This window comes from Triturus cristatus, chromosome 10 (genome assembly GCF_964204655.1).
Source record: "Triturus cristatus chromosome 10, aTriCri1.1, whole genome shotgun sequence".
NCBI classification, from domain to species: domain Eukaryota; kingdom Metazoa; phylum Chordata; class Amphibia; order Caudata; family Salamandridae; genus Triturus; species Triturus cristatus.
Genome location: NC_140593.1, coordinates 924357270 through 924377450, shown reverse-complemented (window position 1 = coordinate 924377450; position 20181 = coordinate 924357270). Strand labels below are relative to the sequence as shown.

Sequence of the window (20181 nt, the reverse complement as noted above, 5' to 3'; positions counted from 1 at the left end):
CAACGCTGTTTCTCTTTGGACAGTGCAGCTCTTGTGAGCTCTTCCCTTTCAACCTCACCTGTCACTTGAGCTGCAACTAACCTACCCCTATATTCCTGACCCTGCCTGCTTCCCTTGCCGTTACCTGGGTTCTCCTCAATGCCTCTTCCCTTACTTCCCATGATTCCTTCTTTTCCCAACCATTACATAGCAGTTTGCTATATAATAGCTATGTTTACTTTGTAAATCCTCATATATGTGTACTGTTAGACCCAGCCGTTTAGGGCAGGCTGGCATGTATTGAAGCCAGAATCCACCCTTCCAGATAGGATCAGTACGAAACACTAGTCTGATACCCCGTGCTCACCCTCTGGTAACTTGGGACCTAGCAGTCAGGTTTATCCTCAGGGTTCAAGTCAAAGGTATTGGCACAACACCACTTGCAACACACTATGTACGCAACAAAAAGACTCCACACCATATGTATAAAACACACACACACACACACACACTGAAATCAAAACAAGATACCCATTGTGCTAGAAATGGGAGTCTCTAGTTGGCAGTGTCTCGCATCATGTCCAAGTTGGGACCATTCCTTCTGGTCATGGTAAGGGAGTCACACACCCAAGACAACCCCTGCTCACCCCTTGGTGGCTTGGCACGAGCAGTCAGGCTTATCTCAGAGGCAATGTGTACAGTATTTGCACATAAACAAACAGTAACAGAGTGAAAACACTACAAATGGACACCACACCACTTTAGAAAAAATAACCAATCTTTATGTAAGTAAACCAAGGCCAAAATGCACCATACATAAGCAATGATATCACTTTTAAAAGGTTTAAAATGGTTCTGTCATAGAAAACTATGGATGAATCACTTTTATCACAAACTACCTGGGATGAGTTAAAATCAGACAAAAACTGATGCAGGGGAGGTGATGCGCCAGAAATGCAAAGTGATGCATTGGTTCCTTACTCTCATGGGAGGTGGATGCGTAGGTTTCTTACTGCAGCTCAGGCAAGGTGATGCATTGATTCCTTACTGTCTGGGGAGATGATGCGTCAATTCCTTACCATGAGGGGAGAACATGCGTCAATTTTCAGACACGCGGACTTGGTTTCTAACTACTGGGCAACGTTGTTGAAGACTTAGCGCACAGGTGTGATGCTTGGAAAATGCGGGCGCGCTGAGGTCAACGTGGAGAAATAGGCACTGCATTCATTTTCCCAAAGCAAACACAAGGAGGTGATGAGCGGAGCACTGAAACCTTTAAGACAGTCACCCCCAGTCACAGATCTGGGTTGAATCCAACATCGTTCTTTAGCTCACTTTGTCACCCCAGTTCAGACCCAGCCATATGCAAATCAGCCCGAACTGCCAAGTCAGGTCTTCCTTGGACCGGAAACAAGCATCATGGGAACAGTTTTAGGGTAACACCCCTCATCAGTCAGGTTAGCTTAAATCCAGTGGCAAGTAAGCAAGGGACCCACGTCTGGGCACACCCTGACAACTTATTGCAAACAAAGCAAACACAACTAGATGATGGATGGAGCACTGAAACATTTCAGACACTCACCCTGATTCACAGATCTGGGTTGAATCCATCATTGTTCTTTAGCTTAGTTCGCTACCCCAGTTCAGACCCAGCCAACATGCAAATCAGTCTTGACCCTGTTCCTCATGGGAACAGTCCAGCCCGAACTGCCAAGCCAGGTCTTCTCTGGACCGGAAACAAGCATCCTGGGACCGGTCTCTGGGTAACAACCCTCATCAGCCAGGCTAGCTTGAATCCAGTGGCAAAGTGAGCAAGAGACCCACGTCTGGGCATACTCTGCCAACTCAGGGCAAACAAAGTAAACACAAGGAGATGATGGACAGAGCGCTGAAACATTTCAGACTCTCACTCCCAGTAACAGATCTGGGTTGAATCCATCATTGTTGCTTAGCTCACTTATATTGCATTATTATCATTTTCTTTTTCTTTTTTTTGCAGTGCTGCAGGTAATGGGGCAATGGTTTTCCCTCTTAGCAGAAAAGCAACCACTGTTGATACCATTGCTACTCCCACCACAACAAAATGCAGGCTTGTTTTGACAACTGAGTAATAGTTTGGTTGTGGGTCTGATGTAAGACCACACAAATCTTCAGGACACATTCTCTTATTAAAAAGGGGCATGGCCCCACTCACTCACTTGCATACTCACCCGCTCTCTCATACATTATGCTTTTGATTATGCAAATATGTGTCATACAGGCAACCCACAGGAGCTGTATTTACGATCACGCACACATTGCCGATGACATCTTTCCTCGTTCCTCACACACTGTTCTGTGGAACAGCCTGGCCTATGATTAAGTGTCACATTTTAAGACTGGGGTCAAGACGTTGACGCTACAGTTGTCTGTAGCACACAGTTGTCTAGTTTTAATCGATGAACTTCTAACTCTGCTGTCTTAAATATATCTTCATTTTGTGATGGACAGGCTAAAACAACTTTTAACCAAAAGATCACTTTTATATATATCTATTCACATACACTCACTTGTTAGTGCAAGTACTTTTGCAGTGCGTACAAAGCATTCTTGAAAAATATATTGCTTATACAGTGAATTTAACTAATGTGGGACAATATATATCTTGCCAAGAAAAGTAAAGTTTGATGTCTTCGTGTGTGACTGAATCAAACCTGTTTGATACTCCCTGGGGAAGATTGGCTTTGGACTCAATCACTGCAGTTTTTCAATGCACCACAAGTATATCTGACAGAACCACAATTGGATCTATATACTACACTAATCCGTTTCTGAGAAACACCGGCCAACCCCCATATGCTAATTCGCTATGCTTCTAAGTGAGCATTGCATCAAATGGATATGCAGAAGCAGGCCTACGCCATGCCTGAATGTGTAGGTTGCTTACTTCATGATTGTCAGAGGATCATATCCTTAATGATAAACAATTTAAAAATATGTCAAATAATTCAAACGAAGGACACTTCAAAGGACTATAGCATATTTGTAATGGGTAGCAAATCTGCTTTAAGTATATACATAGAGTATTCAGTCTGTTCATTTTATTGCATGTGTATATTCAGTCATAGTGCTTCGGGTGACAGTGGAGTAACTGCACAGTGCTCAAGTGAGCATATAGTCTGAGAAATTGTGTGTAGTTTAGTGAAGCTGACAAACAGAGGAAAGTAAAATGTTGTAGTGGAAAAAGAGAGTGGGACCCAGATGTAAAAGATGAAGGAGTTGCTTTGTGAAATATTTTTCAATAAATATGGCCATTCCTATGCAACCACCTATGCAACCACCCAAGATTTCTAACGCTAAACCCTATTTACTTTAAAAACGTAGACAAGGTTTAGCATGAGAAAATAGTGCCCATATCAGATAGGTGCTATGAAGGAGAAACGCTTTTTTCCTCCTTTATTTTCCGACTTTGCATGTGTGCTGCACTGTACAGTACATACAAAGGGGTAAAATGTTTGAAGTTAGTCTAAGCATAGTATTTTGTACTGGAAGGGCATCCTTCCAGTACAAAACCTAAGCTAGACTTATGGAGACACCCTTGCGCTATGGTGCAAAGGTGTGTCTGTAGCACACGGCTGCACATTTCTGTGCCGGCTTTAGGGAGGAGAGTGACATATTTCTGTAATTATGTCGCTCTCCAGATCTCTCCTCACGCAGTGCAGCGCTGCATTTGCGGCTGCTGCACTGCGCTATGTGAGAAACTGGTAAATGTGGCCCAGAGTGCTTCGCATGTGATGCTGTCATGGCTTGTAAACAATAATTTGTCATATATAGTTCAGCTGTTTGATGAAATTCCTGACGCACATTTTTCATCCGAGTTCGCATTGCTTGTGAAATGGTATATTAGGTTTCAGGATTCTTACAAAGCATCTTAAATCTGGCCATCATAACTAGGGGTGGGTGGAATTTGCGAAATTAACTTTCGCAAATTATCGCGAAAATGTTTAAAATTATCGCAAACAAGCGGAAATATCGCGAAGATGCGTTTTTTTTCCGGCATGTTCGCGAGATTTTCTGCATGGTTGCGGGTCGCCAACTTACCCAAGTGGTTGCTTGCGGGCGCGGCCATCTTGTTTTGAGTTGTCTCGCGGTGCATGATCGCGAGAAGAAAGACATGATCGCGCGACGCATGACGTCACTGCGGGCGCGAACTGTCGCGAGACAGCGCAAATGGCTAAAAACAATACAACATCTCATGGAGAACGCGACCGGATCAAGAAAACTTGTCGGCGAACGCAGGGATTCAGGTAAGGCGATCTCGCGCGCGCGAGAATGTATTATTTTACAGCGCGAGCAAGAAACAAATTATCGCCAAGCTGCGGAAACCGGAATTTTTGACATTTTCGCGCTCTCCGCGGAACGCAAAAATGTCAAATTATCGCAATTTCCGCGAACGGAACGAAATTTTCGCCCAGGCCTAATCATAACTACACAGTTTTACAACAAAATGTATAACTGCACACACTTTAGACCAAACGTTGTGGCTCCACGTTCTATTTAGAAATATGCCAGAGAGCAATATATATTGCATTGTATCTTTTATCATCACTCGGAGGGTAACTGTGCTTATCTGCCCACCTGTGCGGTTTCACTGCGACTACCATGATAAGGCACTTGAGTAACTTATAACTGTCTATGTATTTACTTTCCTTTTACTTTGTATTTCTTACTGTGTATTTCTTACTTTGTATTTCTTATGATTTGTCAGTACCTCTCATTTTTGCTCTTGTGTTATCATTATTGTATCTCCATTATTTATTTGTTCATTTCTTGAAATTCAATAAAAATGACTTGAAATAAAAAGGAAATGCCAGAGAGCAATTACCACCGATCAAGGACACACTGTATGGACATGTGGCATTCAACTCTGCAGAAGCAAGGCTGGTTTGTTTGAAAATCCTTTCTCTGGCTTTTAGGATCATTCAGGGCCTGATTTAGAGTTTGGCGGACATGTCCTCCATCACAAATGTGAGAGATAGTCTGCCCACATTATTACAAGTGCACTCTATCCTAACGCACTTATAATAAGGTGGATCGGGATATCTGTAATTTTCATGACAGAGTATCTGTCCGTCAAACTCTGAAGCCGGCCATTTAGTCACAAGATTTAATAGCAGGCACAAAAAATATTTGTGCCAGGTATCAGGTATATTAAGGATAGGTTATGTTGCAAAAAATGGAGACTGTGTCCCCCTATTGCCTATCCCAAAGGCAAATATACATGTGTAAATTTACTCGTGAAAATCTACTACTGCACCTAGGTGTAACTCTACACTCTTTTGATACTCACTCTTTAGGAGAATAGACCTTTATTACTCAACCCCGTGCGCAGCTTACCACAACAGTATTTCCAACTGAAAAGTTACTACTAATAACTTTTCATAGGTGAAATTCTTCGACAGCATGGCAAATGCCTCCCTAAGGGAAAGTTTAGGAGTAAAGTGTATTATTATTTAAACAAAATAATACAAATATTTTAATATAACATATAAAAGTTTATAATAATTTTAATAATTTTAAAAGTTGATTATAAACCCAGAGCTAATCAAAGGCAATGTTACAGCATATTAACTATTTATGTTAACTGTGCATTAAATAATGAACCAATGAAATGATATGTCTTAAAGAAAAATGTACGTCCCTCCCGAAACCCCTGCTTACATTTCCCTAAACCCCTCAAATTCTGTAGTAAATATTCCCAATATTCCAGCCATTCGCAGATGTACCTTCTGCATGTCCTACTAAAACATAGGGTTATGAGTGCCGAGCTCTCTGCACAGAAAACGTGGGATAGGTGGAGGTGGCGATCTCTGCCGGTAGGTTAGTGATTCCATTTTGTGGTATATTACTATTGATAGTACTACTGTAGAACAACTTCACATACTACAAAATACAGTTTGTGAATAGGCCCACACAGTTTCTGCACAGGTTTGTGTGTATTGATCCCTATTTTGACTTAACTTTTTGCACTCATCCTTGCCACTGAGAAAAGCTTGTGATACCTGCCTTTTCAAAATGTGAGTGCAGGCAAAGTGCAAAACAGGCAATGGGCAAAAATCGGTGTTACAACTGTTTACGCTAAATGACTGTGACTTGTAAAGGAAAATCTTCCTGGACCAACAACCAACCCTGCCAAGTGCTGGGAGAAGGCGACATCTGGGCATCTTGCTCTATACAAGTACGAAATAAATGATACATCAATAGGTGTCATCTTCTACTGTATTCTGATAAACAACTTTTCACCTTCACTTCAGTATTTTTGTTCTGAGAGGTATATTTCTATATGCTTGACAGCCACGCCACTTTAAAATTCCTAATTTCTGTTTGTAGAATACTGTCCAAATCTTGGCTAAACTTTCTAGAAATCAAAAATGCCTTCACATAGTACCACTTCTTGGAATTATAAATAACTTTTTGCTGCAGACTTTGCCCCTAAGGATGCCTTGTCTCAATCAGTTCTTTCCACATCATTTCCTTCCCATTCCTTTTCCTCCCCAGGAGCGAAAGACTGCAAAGAGCTTCTCAGAAAAGGAATAATTTTAAGTGGCTGGTACACCATCTACCCAAAGGGATGCCAGCCTCTGACGGTGCTCTGTGACATGGATACAGATGGAGGAGGCTGGATTGTAAGTGCCTTGTGTGCAGACCATAAAACCTATGCCCTTCCAACACTCCTGTTTGTGGTGAGATCAGACTTTTCATGGCCAGTCCAATAATAGAGAGCCTGTGGATGGAATGTATTCAGTTCTGGGAATAGCACGGAATGAGCTTGACAAAATAATGACCAACCCGACTTACAAAATTGCATCAACAACATTTTTTTATTCGAGTTTTGTTTTCCAATGGGTGCAGAATCTTTGTTTCGGCCAAAAGACATATTTTTCTCCATGGTTCCTGTGGTCCCTGGTACTGTAGAACCATCTTTGCATGTATCCCTTTGTCCTTTTAACCTTAGAACACCTGGTTCTATTAACGCAAAATAGTTCTAACAGATTCAAGGCTACTCGCTGCCCAGTATGTCGCCATTCACTATCAGTATATTACTATCGGGTCGGAAACAAGTTGCATAGTACTGGGATAATGGTGAAATCGCATCCAATTTTACCTTTGGAGTGCGGTAAATCTGGACCAGTAATTAGTGGTTAAACACAATGCAATTGAGAATCACTGTGTGGGACCGAAACAGCATAGGGTGCACAGTGTCATGTATTAACGCATGCATTTGACACCTGCTTTGAGCAGGTGATACATGTATGTGAGGGCCTGTGCGTGGGGTGGTAATGAGAGAGGGTCATAGAGGAGTAGGGAAGGGTGAGGTTTTTTTTCTGGTAGGGGAAGGGGAGCAAACAATATGGAACAAGGTGTGGCTGCTGCAGCCAAAGCCTCATGCATCACAATCAGAAGAAGCATTTGCAATGCAATCGGTCTCGCCTTTGGGACCTTATGTGTATTTAGCTATGCAGCACATTAGCCCGGGTGCTGAAACATTTACTGTTCTTTAACATGGAAGGAAAGTAAGCACCTAACTGCGTGACGCTCCAGGTATGGGAACACATGGAGAGAAATATTACCTTTCAGCGGGAAATGGTATAGTCCAAAGTACTGTTTTTAATATAAAATAAGGGCCTTCGGTGGTCATATCACTGAAAATATAGGATTTGAAAAAAATATTATTGTCTATGGGTGCTTGTGGAAGACAATTTCTATGGACTGGAATCTAGAGAATGCTAAAGTGATTCTGGTATTTTACTGACCTCTGCTGGTCGTTTTCTATCAAGAAAGTTAAATAGAGGCAGTTGCCAGAAAAACAAAAAAAATGAAAGTCCCTCAGCAGAAAGCAATTCTGGTATTTTACTGACCTCTGCTGGTCATTTTCTATCAAGACAGTTAAATAGAGGCAGTTAAACAGAAAAAAAGTCCCTAAGCAGAAGCAGACAAGTCCTAGGGCTGATCTCCAGAGCCCACGAGGTACATACACATATAAGTATTCACTGAAAAAACCATAGGTTTCACACATGTTATAGTTAGCTGGACATTTTACTGATAAAAAACCAATGAAATTCCCCCGTTATAGTTACTGCAGGCAACTATAACTCACGCGACCGCAATCCTCTGCTGATGCTAATACTGTATTTAGACACTTATTTGCCCATGTCTTCTTCCATTAAATTTTAGCTTTACATATATTACAAATATTTTTTTTTCATAAAGACACATATGTCATCAGCAGAAGATTGCGGTCGCGTGAGTTATAGTTGCCTGCAGTAACTATAACGGGGGAATTTCATTGGTTTTTTATCAGTAAAATGTCCAGCTAACTATAACATGTGTGGAACCTATGGTTTTTTCAGTGAATTTGCAAGGTTTTTTAAATGCTAAGTTACTTTACGCCATTCGTGGCGTGCGCGCCCAGTTAACGCAGTTCGTTCCGTGCGTGCACAGTGGTCACGCGTTGCGCTGCACGCACCGCGTGCCCACGTTAAGCGGGATGGGCCATGTACGCACGATGCGCTTCGCGCACCGTGCGCACATGGGGGACATATTTTGCGCATCTTTGTGAAATGTATTCTTTGTTAACTTCTTACATGTTTTATGCCATACACAAATGGTGCCCTTCGGGCACCATTTGCACACGGGGTGGGGAGAATGTGGATAATTTTTTTTTTTTTTACAATTTTTTACCGTACGCGTACGGTAAGCGTAATCGGCGATTTTCCGGAAAAAATTTTTTTTTTTTTTTTGGGCTTGGGGGTGGTTTGGGGACCCCTGTATCAGTGCTGGGTGGTTAGGATCTCATGAAACTGCCTCTTTACACATTTTTGGGGTTCGTTTTTGCTGCCCAACTCAGGAAGCGAGAGAAAAAATGTGAAGGACTGGGTTTTTCTAAGACCCAGCGGTGCCAGGGAACAACACCTGAAACCTTCGCGGGTTACCTGTTCTGGCGTACCAAACACAGAGACACAGGACACTTCCAGCGACGTCAGAGATCAGCGTTTATTAACTGCAGGGATACAGAGGTCATAAGAAGTACACAGCGTGTAGGTTCTCGGAGACTGCTTCAATTTGCAAAAGTGGATCGCTCCTTTTATACACGTTTTTCCCATAGAACAGTATAGTGAACAAAGATTACAACTCAGTTCCCATAATAAACTTCAAAAGGGTCGCGTTCATGTTTCAGGAGGCCGGAACATAATTACAACAGTATTGCCAGTTCCCAACTATAAAAACATATCTTCTCTGCAATAAAACACATTCCATCCTGACCATAAACACATTAGGAGAAGAGACAAGAACAGATGCAAAGAAAGGACAAGGATGCACAACAGATTAGAGAAGAGTGTTAGGAGTAATAAAGGGAACTTGATAACGGGATCAGAGACACCGTGTCTAATGTATGCATGGCTGAAACAATAGACCGGCACGGCAAGATGAGCCTTGAGCGGGGCCATCTGCCTTCGTCGTGTCGTTCCCCTCGTCATAAAAGTCATACCCCAAAGAACACATGTCCCTCGTGTAAGCTTGGGAGTCCCAGGGTCACGAAGCGGACGAAGTCCGTTCGCTGGCTACTTGAGGGCAAGAGACAAAATGGATGCCGTATCTAAAATGGAACCCGAGGGGTCAGATGAACAAACCCAAAAATCAGACGAACCATACGTGGTTGCGTAGCGAAACTGCGTACACCCACTATACTCGTCATTTGCGGTTCGTAGATACCCAACTCACCCATATTCGTCATCACCCAAAAAGTGTCGTTCCGTCCCACACGGAACCTCAGACGCTCCTTTTGCCCTCATGTAGGCAAGCACTAGTCAAGATCAGAATCTATTTCAATATTCATCAGATCGTTCAATTGCTGCTGGAACATCATTCTATTCATCAACGTCTCCTTGGTAACAGATGGTCGTCTTATACACGTTGTAGCACATAGGCCACATAAGGCAGGACCACACTGTACACAAAGACAACACGTGAACAGAAACGTTACAACAACTCCTACGATCATCAGAATCTTCCAACCCCAAGTTGACATCAGGCCCCAAAACCATCCTAGAAGCGTCCAATTACCTTCGTCCACGTGTATGGACTCGGAGATCTTGTGCAACTTCGAGATGGCTTGGTAGACAGTTGGAGCATTGTCAGGAATAAAAATGCAACAACTCGAATGGATAACTTTGCACACACCACCTCTATCTGCGAGAACAACATCTAGAACCATACGGTTCTGCAACGTCATGAGTCTATCCGCCTGAAGTTCAGCTGTGAGATTACCAAGGGCACTTGCAGTAATATTAGCAGTCGACTCTACTACACGTGTCAACTGTCTTAGGTTCCTACTATTAACCATAGGTCCCCAAAACGGCAAGAAACCCTTAAAGAAGTCTCCTGCTTCTTGACCGGCAGTATCCTCTTTGCTAATAACGCCTCTCACGACTCTAGTCTTGTGATAATCTGAGGCAACTGTGAAAGTCGGCGGTAAAAGATTCGCAATATAACAGGTACCCGAAAAATCACGGGGTAACCATGTATATGCGCGTTCATAACATACAAAATAGGTGCCCTTAGCGGTCAGAAAAACAGGGGAGGAGAGCATCGGCAGAACATACGTGTCAGTGCAAGCACTGTTCCCAAGTTGTGTTCTCGGATTTCGACCCATACCTTTCAAGCAGAAATTACCGAGGTGTGGTACAATCCATATTGGGGACGAGCTCTTAAGCTGTCTATCACCCACTGACGTACTATACTCAGCCTCGCTCAGATCCTTATAAGCCTGTACCTCTTCATTTGGGATAAGCGATGCATCAAAAACATCTCTATCTAAATCCGCTATCGCTATCGCCAAAGGTTTGTGATACGGCCCAGGACCAAAATTGGCAGAACGTGGCTCTCGACTGGGGTAGGAATCTAGTGCACTACGGAACATAGTTTGGAATGCTCGAGCCGAACCCTGGGAGCTGTAAGGAAGGACCAAATATGGAATACCCCTATCCATGGTATGTGGCATTAACCCACACACCCAACAATTGGTAGTATTCATCACCAACTGATGCTGATGTAGAAGTTGAACGAAGGAGTTATTCATAAATTCCGCACGCCTAACCTGTTCATGTTGAGGCAGGGGATGAAAAGAATGTGGGGAAACAGTGGTGAGGGAGCTCAGTTTAGGAGAAGAGGTAGGTGAAACAGAAGGTAATAACAACTGTACTCCTAAATACACTCCACCCACCAATAACATAGATACAGTCAGGAACAATAGGAACACCTGAAACAAAAAGCATTTGGTACATACAACTCTTCTTAATTCCAATCTCCGCGCCGACATCCTTTCCACTTCCAACAGCTTAGAGAATACCATCCTCTACAAACCGTCCGTGACGTACTTGACGCACTTCGTTCTGAGTAGCGATTATCAATCCCCAGGAGTTCCCAGGAATCGACAACAGTAACCGACCTAGCGTCAGAAACCTGCTAAACAGAAAGGAGTACCCGCACGGCCCTACGGTAACCCGGATGGAGAGGTTCCCTCGAAAAGTTCAGATTACAAATCTCTGAGCCGTGGGACAGCACATAAAAACTTAAAAAGAAAGGATATAATTGTCCATAATGTTCATAACATCAAAAGCAAATATACAACTCATTTTTATTAGTCCTTGAACGAAGAAAGTATCGACTTCTTCCAGGTCGAGTTTGCTCTACAAACAATTGTTCAGCTGGCGCAACAGTATTCGATGAAGCGGACAACGAGTCAGACCTTGGGCTCTCTGCTACCGATGACTCCACATGTGGGTTTGGCAGTGACAAATCATTCCCCACAGGTTGAGCGTCGCTAAACGGCACAAAGTGCAAAGGAGTCTCAGTTTCTGTTGCCGAAATCCCAGTCCTCACCCAACCATCCGTTGGTAAGGGAATCGGTACCCTTTTCGTATGGCTGGCGTGCACCCAATTCTTCCGGCCCTCCAGTCGAACCGCAGTCCTCGTCGTTAATAAGACTTGGAAGGGTCCTACAAATCTTGGCTCCAAGTTACGCTTCCGACCAAAATTTCGGGTAACAACCCAGTCTCCTGGCCGGAGCTGGTGTCCAGGACCCTCTGTCTGCGCCGGTAGAGCTTCAAAGACCTGTTGATGGATTAACCGTAGTTTAGTGGTCAAATCATGCAGGTAATCAATTAACATGGGATACTCAAGACTATCAAAAGCCCTTGGTCTCGGGACCCCCCAAATATTCGCAGGGCGGCCGAACACAATCTCATATGGGCTAAGCCCTACTCGAGAGTGTACGGTCGCTCTGGTCGATAGGAGAGCCAGAGGCAAGGCATCAGGCCATGATAGACCAGTCGTAGCCTGGATCTTGGCGAGTTTTAGTTTTAGGGTACCATTGTACCCTTCAACCAAACCCGCTGCCTGAGGATGATTAGCACTATGGAATTTTTGACGAATTCCAAGACCCTTGCACACACTCTGCATTACACTTCCCACAAACTCACTTCCATTATCCGACCATACAATCCGTGGCATTCCATACCGAGGAAAATATTCCTTCAGCAGGATTTTTGCTGTGGACAGGGCAGTGTTATCCTTAAGAGGATAGGCCTCAATCCATCTGGAGAACGCACAAACCACAACCAAAACATACTTTAGGTAATTGCATCTCTCCATATGGATAAAGTCCAGCTGGACAACCTCAAAGGGACAAACAGGAGGAGCAAAATGACCAGGTGGAGTGGGAGTGCCCTTGCCAGGATTGTGCATCAAACACACCATACAGTTCTTAACCACTCTCTCGGCACACTTAGCAATACCCTCATTTCTCCATACAGGGGACAAAAACCTACATATTCCTTTCGCACTGATATGTGACAACCCATGAGCCATCGTCACAACAGCTAATACGTACGCATCTGGTAACATCCACCTCTGACATTCCGTCAGGTCAACCCAACATCCATGCATGTCCAACTTTCCCGTACTTTCTTTCCACTTAGTCTTTTCGGCTTTAGTAGCTTCGTTCTGAATTGCTTTCACACTTTCAATAGTATTTTCACACATACCAGTCTCCATCGGCCACCTCACTGAACTCGTGACATACATTCGAGTCGCAAGATCCTTAGCCGTTTCCTTAGCAATCTCATCCGCAAACGCATTACCACGACCAACATCATCCGTCACTTTCCGATGTGCACTACATTTAACAATCGCCACTTGTTTAGGCAGCGTAAGTGCATCCAAAAGGTCATTCACAAGCTGCCCATGCTGAATCTTCGTACCATGCGATGTCATAAATCCTCTTTCTCTCCACAATCTTCCAAAGTTATGCGCAACACCGAATGCATACTGACTGTCGGTAAACACATTCACTCGCTTTCCTTTAGACAAAACACACGCTCTTGTCAATGCAATCAACTCTGCAGCTTGCGCTGAATTCTGATTCAATCTCGCAGTTTCCACAACCGTGCTCAACGTCACTACAGCATACGCAGTCGTCACATCACCATTCGGCAATTTAAAGCACGAACCATCCACATACAAAGTACCATCGGGATCTGTCAAGGGAGTGTTTTTCAGGTCCACACGACCTTTTGTTTCTTCCTCAGTTCGTAAATAACAATCATGTGGTGGGACATCATCTGATTCCATATTAATCGGCAACAATGTCGCCGGATTCAATACATTACAACGTTTGATCTGTATATGACTTGCCAAAAGGGTCAGCTCGTACCCAGACAACCTTGCACTCGTCAGATGTTGAGTCTTTGTCCGATTCAAAAGAGTATCAACTGCATGTGGAACCATCACCATGAGCATATTATCCATAACAAGACCTGCGGACTGCCGAATAGACGCCGCTGCTGCCGCCGTCGCCCTCAAGCAACTTGGCAACGCTCTAGCTACCGGGTCTAAGGTGGAGGAAAAATATGCACACGGGCGCTGCTTGTCACCAAATTGTTGCGTTAAAACACTCAACGCACAACCTTCCCTCTCGTGAACGTATAATGTGAATGGCTTGCTGTAATCAGGAGTACCTAACACAGGAGCCGAACACAATGCATCACGTAGTTCAGAAAAACTTTTCTGACATTCCTCCGTCCATGGCAAAGGAGTCGAGACATCCTTGCATGTGAGAGCTATCAATGGCTTCGCTAACAGTGAAAAATTTGGAATCCACTGTCTGCAGTATGACGTGATACCTAAAAAGGCACGCACATCTCTCTGGGTCGTCGGCACAGTCATTCGAGCAATTGCTGCAATTCTTTCAGGGGTCAACCTTCTTCCCGCCTTTGACAATAAGTGACCTAAGTAGGTAACTTCTTGACAACAATATTGTAACTTAGAAGGTGACACTTTGTGGTGTAAGTCACAAAGATGCTGCAATAGTGACACAGTAGCAGTCTTGCAAACTTGCTCAGTATCTGCAGCTACCAACAGATCGTCAACGTACTGAATCAAAGCCGCACCAGTTGGCAGCACAAATGCGTCTAGTTGACTTTTAAGAGCTTGGCTATAGATCGATGGGCTCTCACAGTAGCCTTGAGGTGCGCATTTGAACCGGAAACTGCGACCTCCTAACGAAAATCCGAACAAATCACGACTTACCTCAGCAATCGGAATGGTAAAGAACGCATTCTTCAGATCGATTACCGAGAACCATGATGCAGAGGCTGGAATCAGAGTCAGTAAAGCTGTAATGTCTGGAACCACAGGAAACTGTGGGACAACAATTTTATTTACTTCCCGTAAGTCAATAACTAGACGGTACACGGGAGGCTTGGACGGATCAGTTCGTTTCAGAATAGGCAACACGGGACTATTACATACGTTACCTCGTGTCTCTTCGATAACATCTTTACCGATCAGATCATAAATGATCGCTAAAAGTGCCCGTTCACCATCAAGGGAAATACGATACTGGGGTATGCGTGGTAAGCGTGCATCAGCTTTCAATTGAACAACATAAGGTGGGATGCTCAGTAGGCCCACATCATTGGGACCTGTTGCCCACAAAGAGACCGGAAGAGAACTCAATTCCGGCGGAAGCTTATCGATCGAGAGATACATAGGGGAAATCACATTCTCACCCAATGTAAGCTCCACACCCGTAGGAGAGCAGTACAAAGTCGCATGTAACCTCTTCAACAAATCCAAACCCAAAAGATTCTCACCACAACCAGTAGTCAAAATCAAAGGAGCTTCTAACTCGTGAGACCCAATCGTAAGGGGCAAGGGGCGAGAGACTGGATTGCTAACGGGGGCGCCAGAGAATCCAACGGAAACATTCGTTAAGCCAGACAAAGGTGCGCCAGGGAGTTTCGAATGCATAATGGAACTTTTTGCTGCACCAGTGTCCAACAGAAAAGGCTCAACGACGCCCAATGTGGCTACTGCAACATAAGGTCCTCTCTGATCAACCGGAACTGATACTTCTCCCTTCCTTTGTCTATGGCTGTCCTAGTAGATACCATCCGTATCAACATCATGCTCAACGTAATGGTCATCCACATGATACTGTGCAGATCTACCAGACGATTGTTCACGTCGATCGAAACAATTCTGCGAGTCTGAGGAAGTGGCAAAACGCTCGGCCTGATTCTGAATAACTCCACGACCTCTACCACGTGAAGCTTGTTGAGGACCACCACGACCTCCTCGAGCTGACACACCATTATTCCTATCACGGAGAACCGGACAATTAAACTTCAAATGGCCCTCCCCTCGACAGTACGCACATTGATTATATCCCAACACAAAACGAGGTGCGGGAGAGTCATTCCGTGTCTGCGATCTAGAGAACTGTGATTGCGATCTATTTGGCTGTTGCGAATCATTAAAATTTGAGCGCGGAGGATACGCTTGCTGCAATAGGACCTTAGTTTTAAGATCCTTTGTTTTCTTATCTGCACGTTCACTTTCCTCCTTTTCCCTATTTTCGTAATATTGGGCCGTAGCCAATATTTGAGCAGTGGTAGAAACAGCCCATGAACTCTCAGAATTTTTCAACTTATTGCTAAGTTCGGGCAACAAGTTCGATACAAACTTATCAACAAACAACCGCTGACCACCTTCTGAACCCATGTCCTGGCCACTATGATCGACAAATGCTTCCTCGAATCTCGTAAAGAAGTCGGATACGCTTTCGTCCCTCTTTTGCTTGCACGCGGACAACTTGTCCCAATTGACGCGCATCGCCGGCATAAGCGTTTTCATGAGGGTAATTATCCTCTGGGGCAATTCCACAATAAGCTGCTCAGGCTTAGCCCCACCAACTTGCTGAGCGTCTGCCGCTGTAAGGGCAGCCCAATCACCGCCCAACTCGGCTGCATGATTCTCGTGACGAATTTTCGCCCAAATCGGCTGAGGCACTACATTGCCAAACAACATATCAATATCAGCAAGGTTCATAACAGTAGCATCCACCAATTGGGACAACTCCTTATAATAACCCGCTGGATTTTTACGGGGATCAGGCAAAGTTTGCTTCACCTGTAAGACTTCCGATCGTTTCCAAGGGAGGTGTATCCACACTCTCTGAAAACGGCCTGGGACAGCAGGGTTAGCAGTAGGATCACTTGGCATCCATACTGGGGGAACTTCCCGCATCGGATATTGACCAGGTTGTGCCATCCACGCGGCAGTCTCTTCCTTAAACAATGCTCGAGGTTGCACTGTACATCGAAATGATAACAGACGTTCTAGAGCTTCTCGAACCTTATCACCCACGATCACACCGGTTGTGAACCGATGCTGGAGATCAGAAACCTCCGACGGTACATCATCTACCACATCGTAATCCCACTCCTCCTTCAACGATTGACACCATTCCTCAAACACGAATCGTTGAGTGGGCGCATTAAACTGAGAAAATGTCTCAAACACTACACGCGAAGAGTATTTAACGGGATTACGTATCCATTTACGTGCCATTTTTACCAGCGATTCACGTTCCCTATCATCAGGAACCTGACTGCGCCGCTGAGCGGCATCAGAAAGAGTCGAGCCGGGTATTGGCCCAAAAAGCGGAGAATAAAGAGTAGCAACAGCAGTCAGGAGACGACTACGAACAGAAGGAGAAGAGGAAGAAGATGCAGGCGCAACAACAGTAGGGGTAGAGGCAATAGAAGTAGACGCGGCACCAGGAGTAGTGGGAACGACAGACTGAGGAGGGACTTGAAAAGGCGCAGTAGGAAGAGAAACCGGTAAAAGAGGAGGAACGATTTGTGGCACAAGGGTTTGCGGGAGAGCGGGAGGAACGGCGGGCTGACCAGCGGCCGCCAAAACAGCAGGTGGGGGAAGAGGTAGAATCACAGGACCCAGAGTATCGGGAGCATAGGGAGGTGGTGATTTCAACAGATAAGACAATAGCGAATCCTCTACCGCTTCGTCTCCCGACTTATCGACATTAGACGGTAGCACCGGATAACATTTATCCACCGCCATATGATGAAGTCGAGCACTAACTTCCTGCTCTTTCTCATTTTTATCTTGCTGATACTGTTAAGCATCTTGCATCACCGCAATAACACCGTCCCTTTTATTTTTCTTACTCTGTTTGATTTCTTTCTGCTTGGCCTCTTTCCGCCACAACCGGAAGGAATCAAACATGGCCGGCCTAGCCTTCTTTTTAAACAGTTTAGCTTCCAAATTATCTAAAACGGCAGTTTCGAAACTACCATGAGATGGCCAACTAAGAACACCATCATTTTTAGTGTAGCGGACCCAATATTCATTATACACGATAGGACCCACGCCATGGCGACTATAGAGCTCGTAAATTGGAGTTCCAACCGGAGGTATCGGACATGAATCCTCCAGCCGGGAATCCATTCTGCAACATTTGAGAACCCCAAACAAAGTACTACGGCTAGGCATCGCGCACACTAACCGAGTTTACAAACTTCAAGGGCTATCGAATTTATGATATCCTCGCAAAACGTTTGCGAGACCCTCGGTTTTTGGCAATTGCAATCGTCACATAAAACCCAACAACTAAGAACCACAAATGCTATGGTACCATGCAAACAACAAAGGAACACTGGGAGTGACCCACAAATACTTAACTGAAAGAACAATGGCGTCACCAGGAAGGCCCGTCTATCATCTCGCCGTACAAAGGACTACGCCAGGCGCCAAAACAGGTCGACAGTCAGGGCATCAGTCCGTCGCAGCCGTCAGGAGGCGGGGATCTTCGCGGGAAAAGACGTCGGGCCACTTATTTCGACAACTGGATCGATGAAGCGGGGTGCACCTTCCCTCGGGGATTTCACACGAAGTTCCTCACGATCGTCGGGCTTTGGACCGGTACCGCTGATGTCGCCCAACGTTGGGCGCCAACTGAAGGACTGGGTTTTTCTAAGACCCAGCGGTGCCAGGGAACAACACCTGAAACCTTCGCGGGTTACCTGTTCTGGCGTACCAAACACAGAGACACGGGACACTTCCAGCGACGTCAGAGATCAGCGTTTATTAACTTCAGGGATACAGAGGTCACAAGAAGTACACAGCGTGTAGGTTCTCGGAGACTGCTTCAATTTGCAAAAGTGGATCGCTCCTTTTATACACGTTTTTCCCATAGAACAGTATAGTGAACAAAGATTACAACTCAGTTCCCATAATAAACTTCAAAAGGGTCGCGTTCATGTTTCAGGAGGCCGGAACATAATTACAACAGTATTGCCAGTTCCCAACTATAAAAACATATCTTCTCTGCAATAAAACACATTCCATCCTGACCATAAACACATTAGGAGAAGAGACAAGAACAGATGCAAAGAAAGGACAAGGATGCACAACAGATTAGAGAAGAGTGTTAGGAGTAATAAAGGGAACTTGATAACGGGATCAGAGACACCGTGTCTAATGTATGCATGGCTGAAACAATAGACCGGCACGGCAAGATGAGCCTTGAGCGGGGCCATCTGCCTTCGTCGTGTCGTTCCCCTCGTCATAAAAGTCATACCCCAAAGAACACATGTCCCTCGTGTAAGCTTGGGAGTCCCAGGGTCACGAAGCGGACGAAGTCCGTTCGCTGGCTACTTGAGGGCAAGAGACAAAATGGATGCCGTATCTAAAATGGAACCCGAGGGGTCAGGTGAACAAACCCAAAAATCAGACGAACCATACGTGGTTGCGTAGCGAAACTGCGTACACCCATTATACTCGTCATTTGCGGTTCGTAGATACCCAACTCACCCATATTCGTCATCACCCAAAAAGTGTTGTTCCGTCCCACACGGAACCTCAAATGGCGGCCGCCGCTTCCTGGTTTCGACCGATTCGAATGTTTACTAAGATCTAAGAGCCAATCAGAATCACGCTCGCGCACGCCACCGTACGCGTACGGTAAGCTTACGGTAAGCGCACGGTAAGCGCACCGTAAGCTGCCACAGATATATATATTGATTTAAAGGCTATTTTCTCAGAATCTACTGAACAGATTTACACCAAACCTACAAAAGGCACTTCCTTGACCTGGGGACTACCTCTCTGCCAAATTTCATTAAATTCTGTTCAGCGGTTCGGGCTGTAGCCCTGTCTAAAGGTCCTATGGAAAAATGCATGGGAAAAACGCGTTTTGGGACCCCCCTTTTATCTCAGCCCCCGCTTGACGAATCCCCCTGAGACTTTCAGGGTAGGAGCGGAGCGGAGCGCCCCACCTATTTTGAAAAATTCGCGAGGATTCGTCGACCGGTGCCAAAGTTATTCAAAATAGAATGTTGCGGATTTCCTATGGAAACGTGGTCCTAACTATAACTACCTACTGGCGACCGCCAGTAGGTAATATACTAAATACATATACAAGAGGTCTCAAATGCTCGACTTAAAAAACTGGAGTTGGCAAAGCCTACCCACTGTGAATCAGATAGACAAGAATTCCACGAGCAATTTTAGAATCAGAGCCTATTCCTACTTCAACAATCTTCTGCACAATGGAGACACGCGACAACTGTGAACTCACTTGTTAAATTGGTTTAATTATGCAAATTCGTATAAGAGTAAGATTGGTAAACAAAAATACCTCTCCATAAACAACATTTGATGCCTACAGGAAGGAATAGAAGGCTTTAGGGACAATTGAATTGAGGGCATATTGACGAACATTTTGTATACAAGGAATTAATATCAAAATCTGAAATAGGATTCTGAGCGCATTCAAAATGTATGAAATATCTATGA

The 20181-nt window shown here is 44.6% G+C and overlaps 1 protein-coding gene across 1 annotated transcript in view; it reads left to right on the top strand.

Annotated features, from left to right (window-relative positions):
• Positions 1–20181, top strand: part of LOC146796261 (ficolin-2-like) — a 198305-nt gene that overhangs the window by 141765 nt on the left and 36359 nt on the right. Inside the window, exons 4-5 of the mRNA XM_085631287.1 lie at positions 1979–1986; positions 6517–6644. Coding sequence (XP_085487413.1) covers positions 1979–1986; positions 6517–6644 — 136 coding nt within the window. The remainder of the gene's footprint in view (positions 1–1978; positions 1987–6516; positions 6645–20181) is intronic.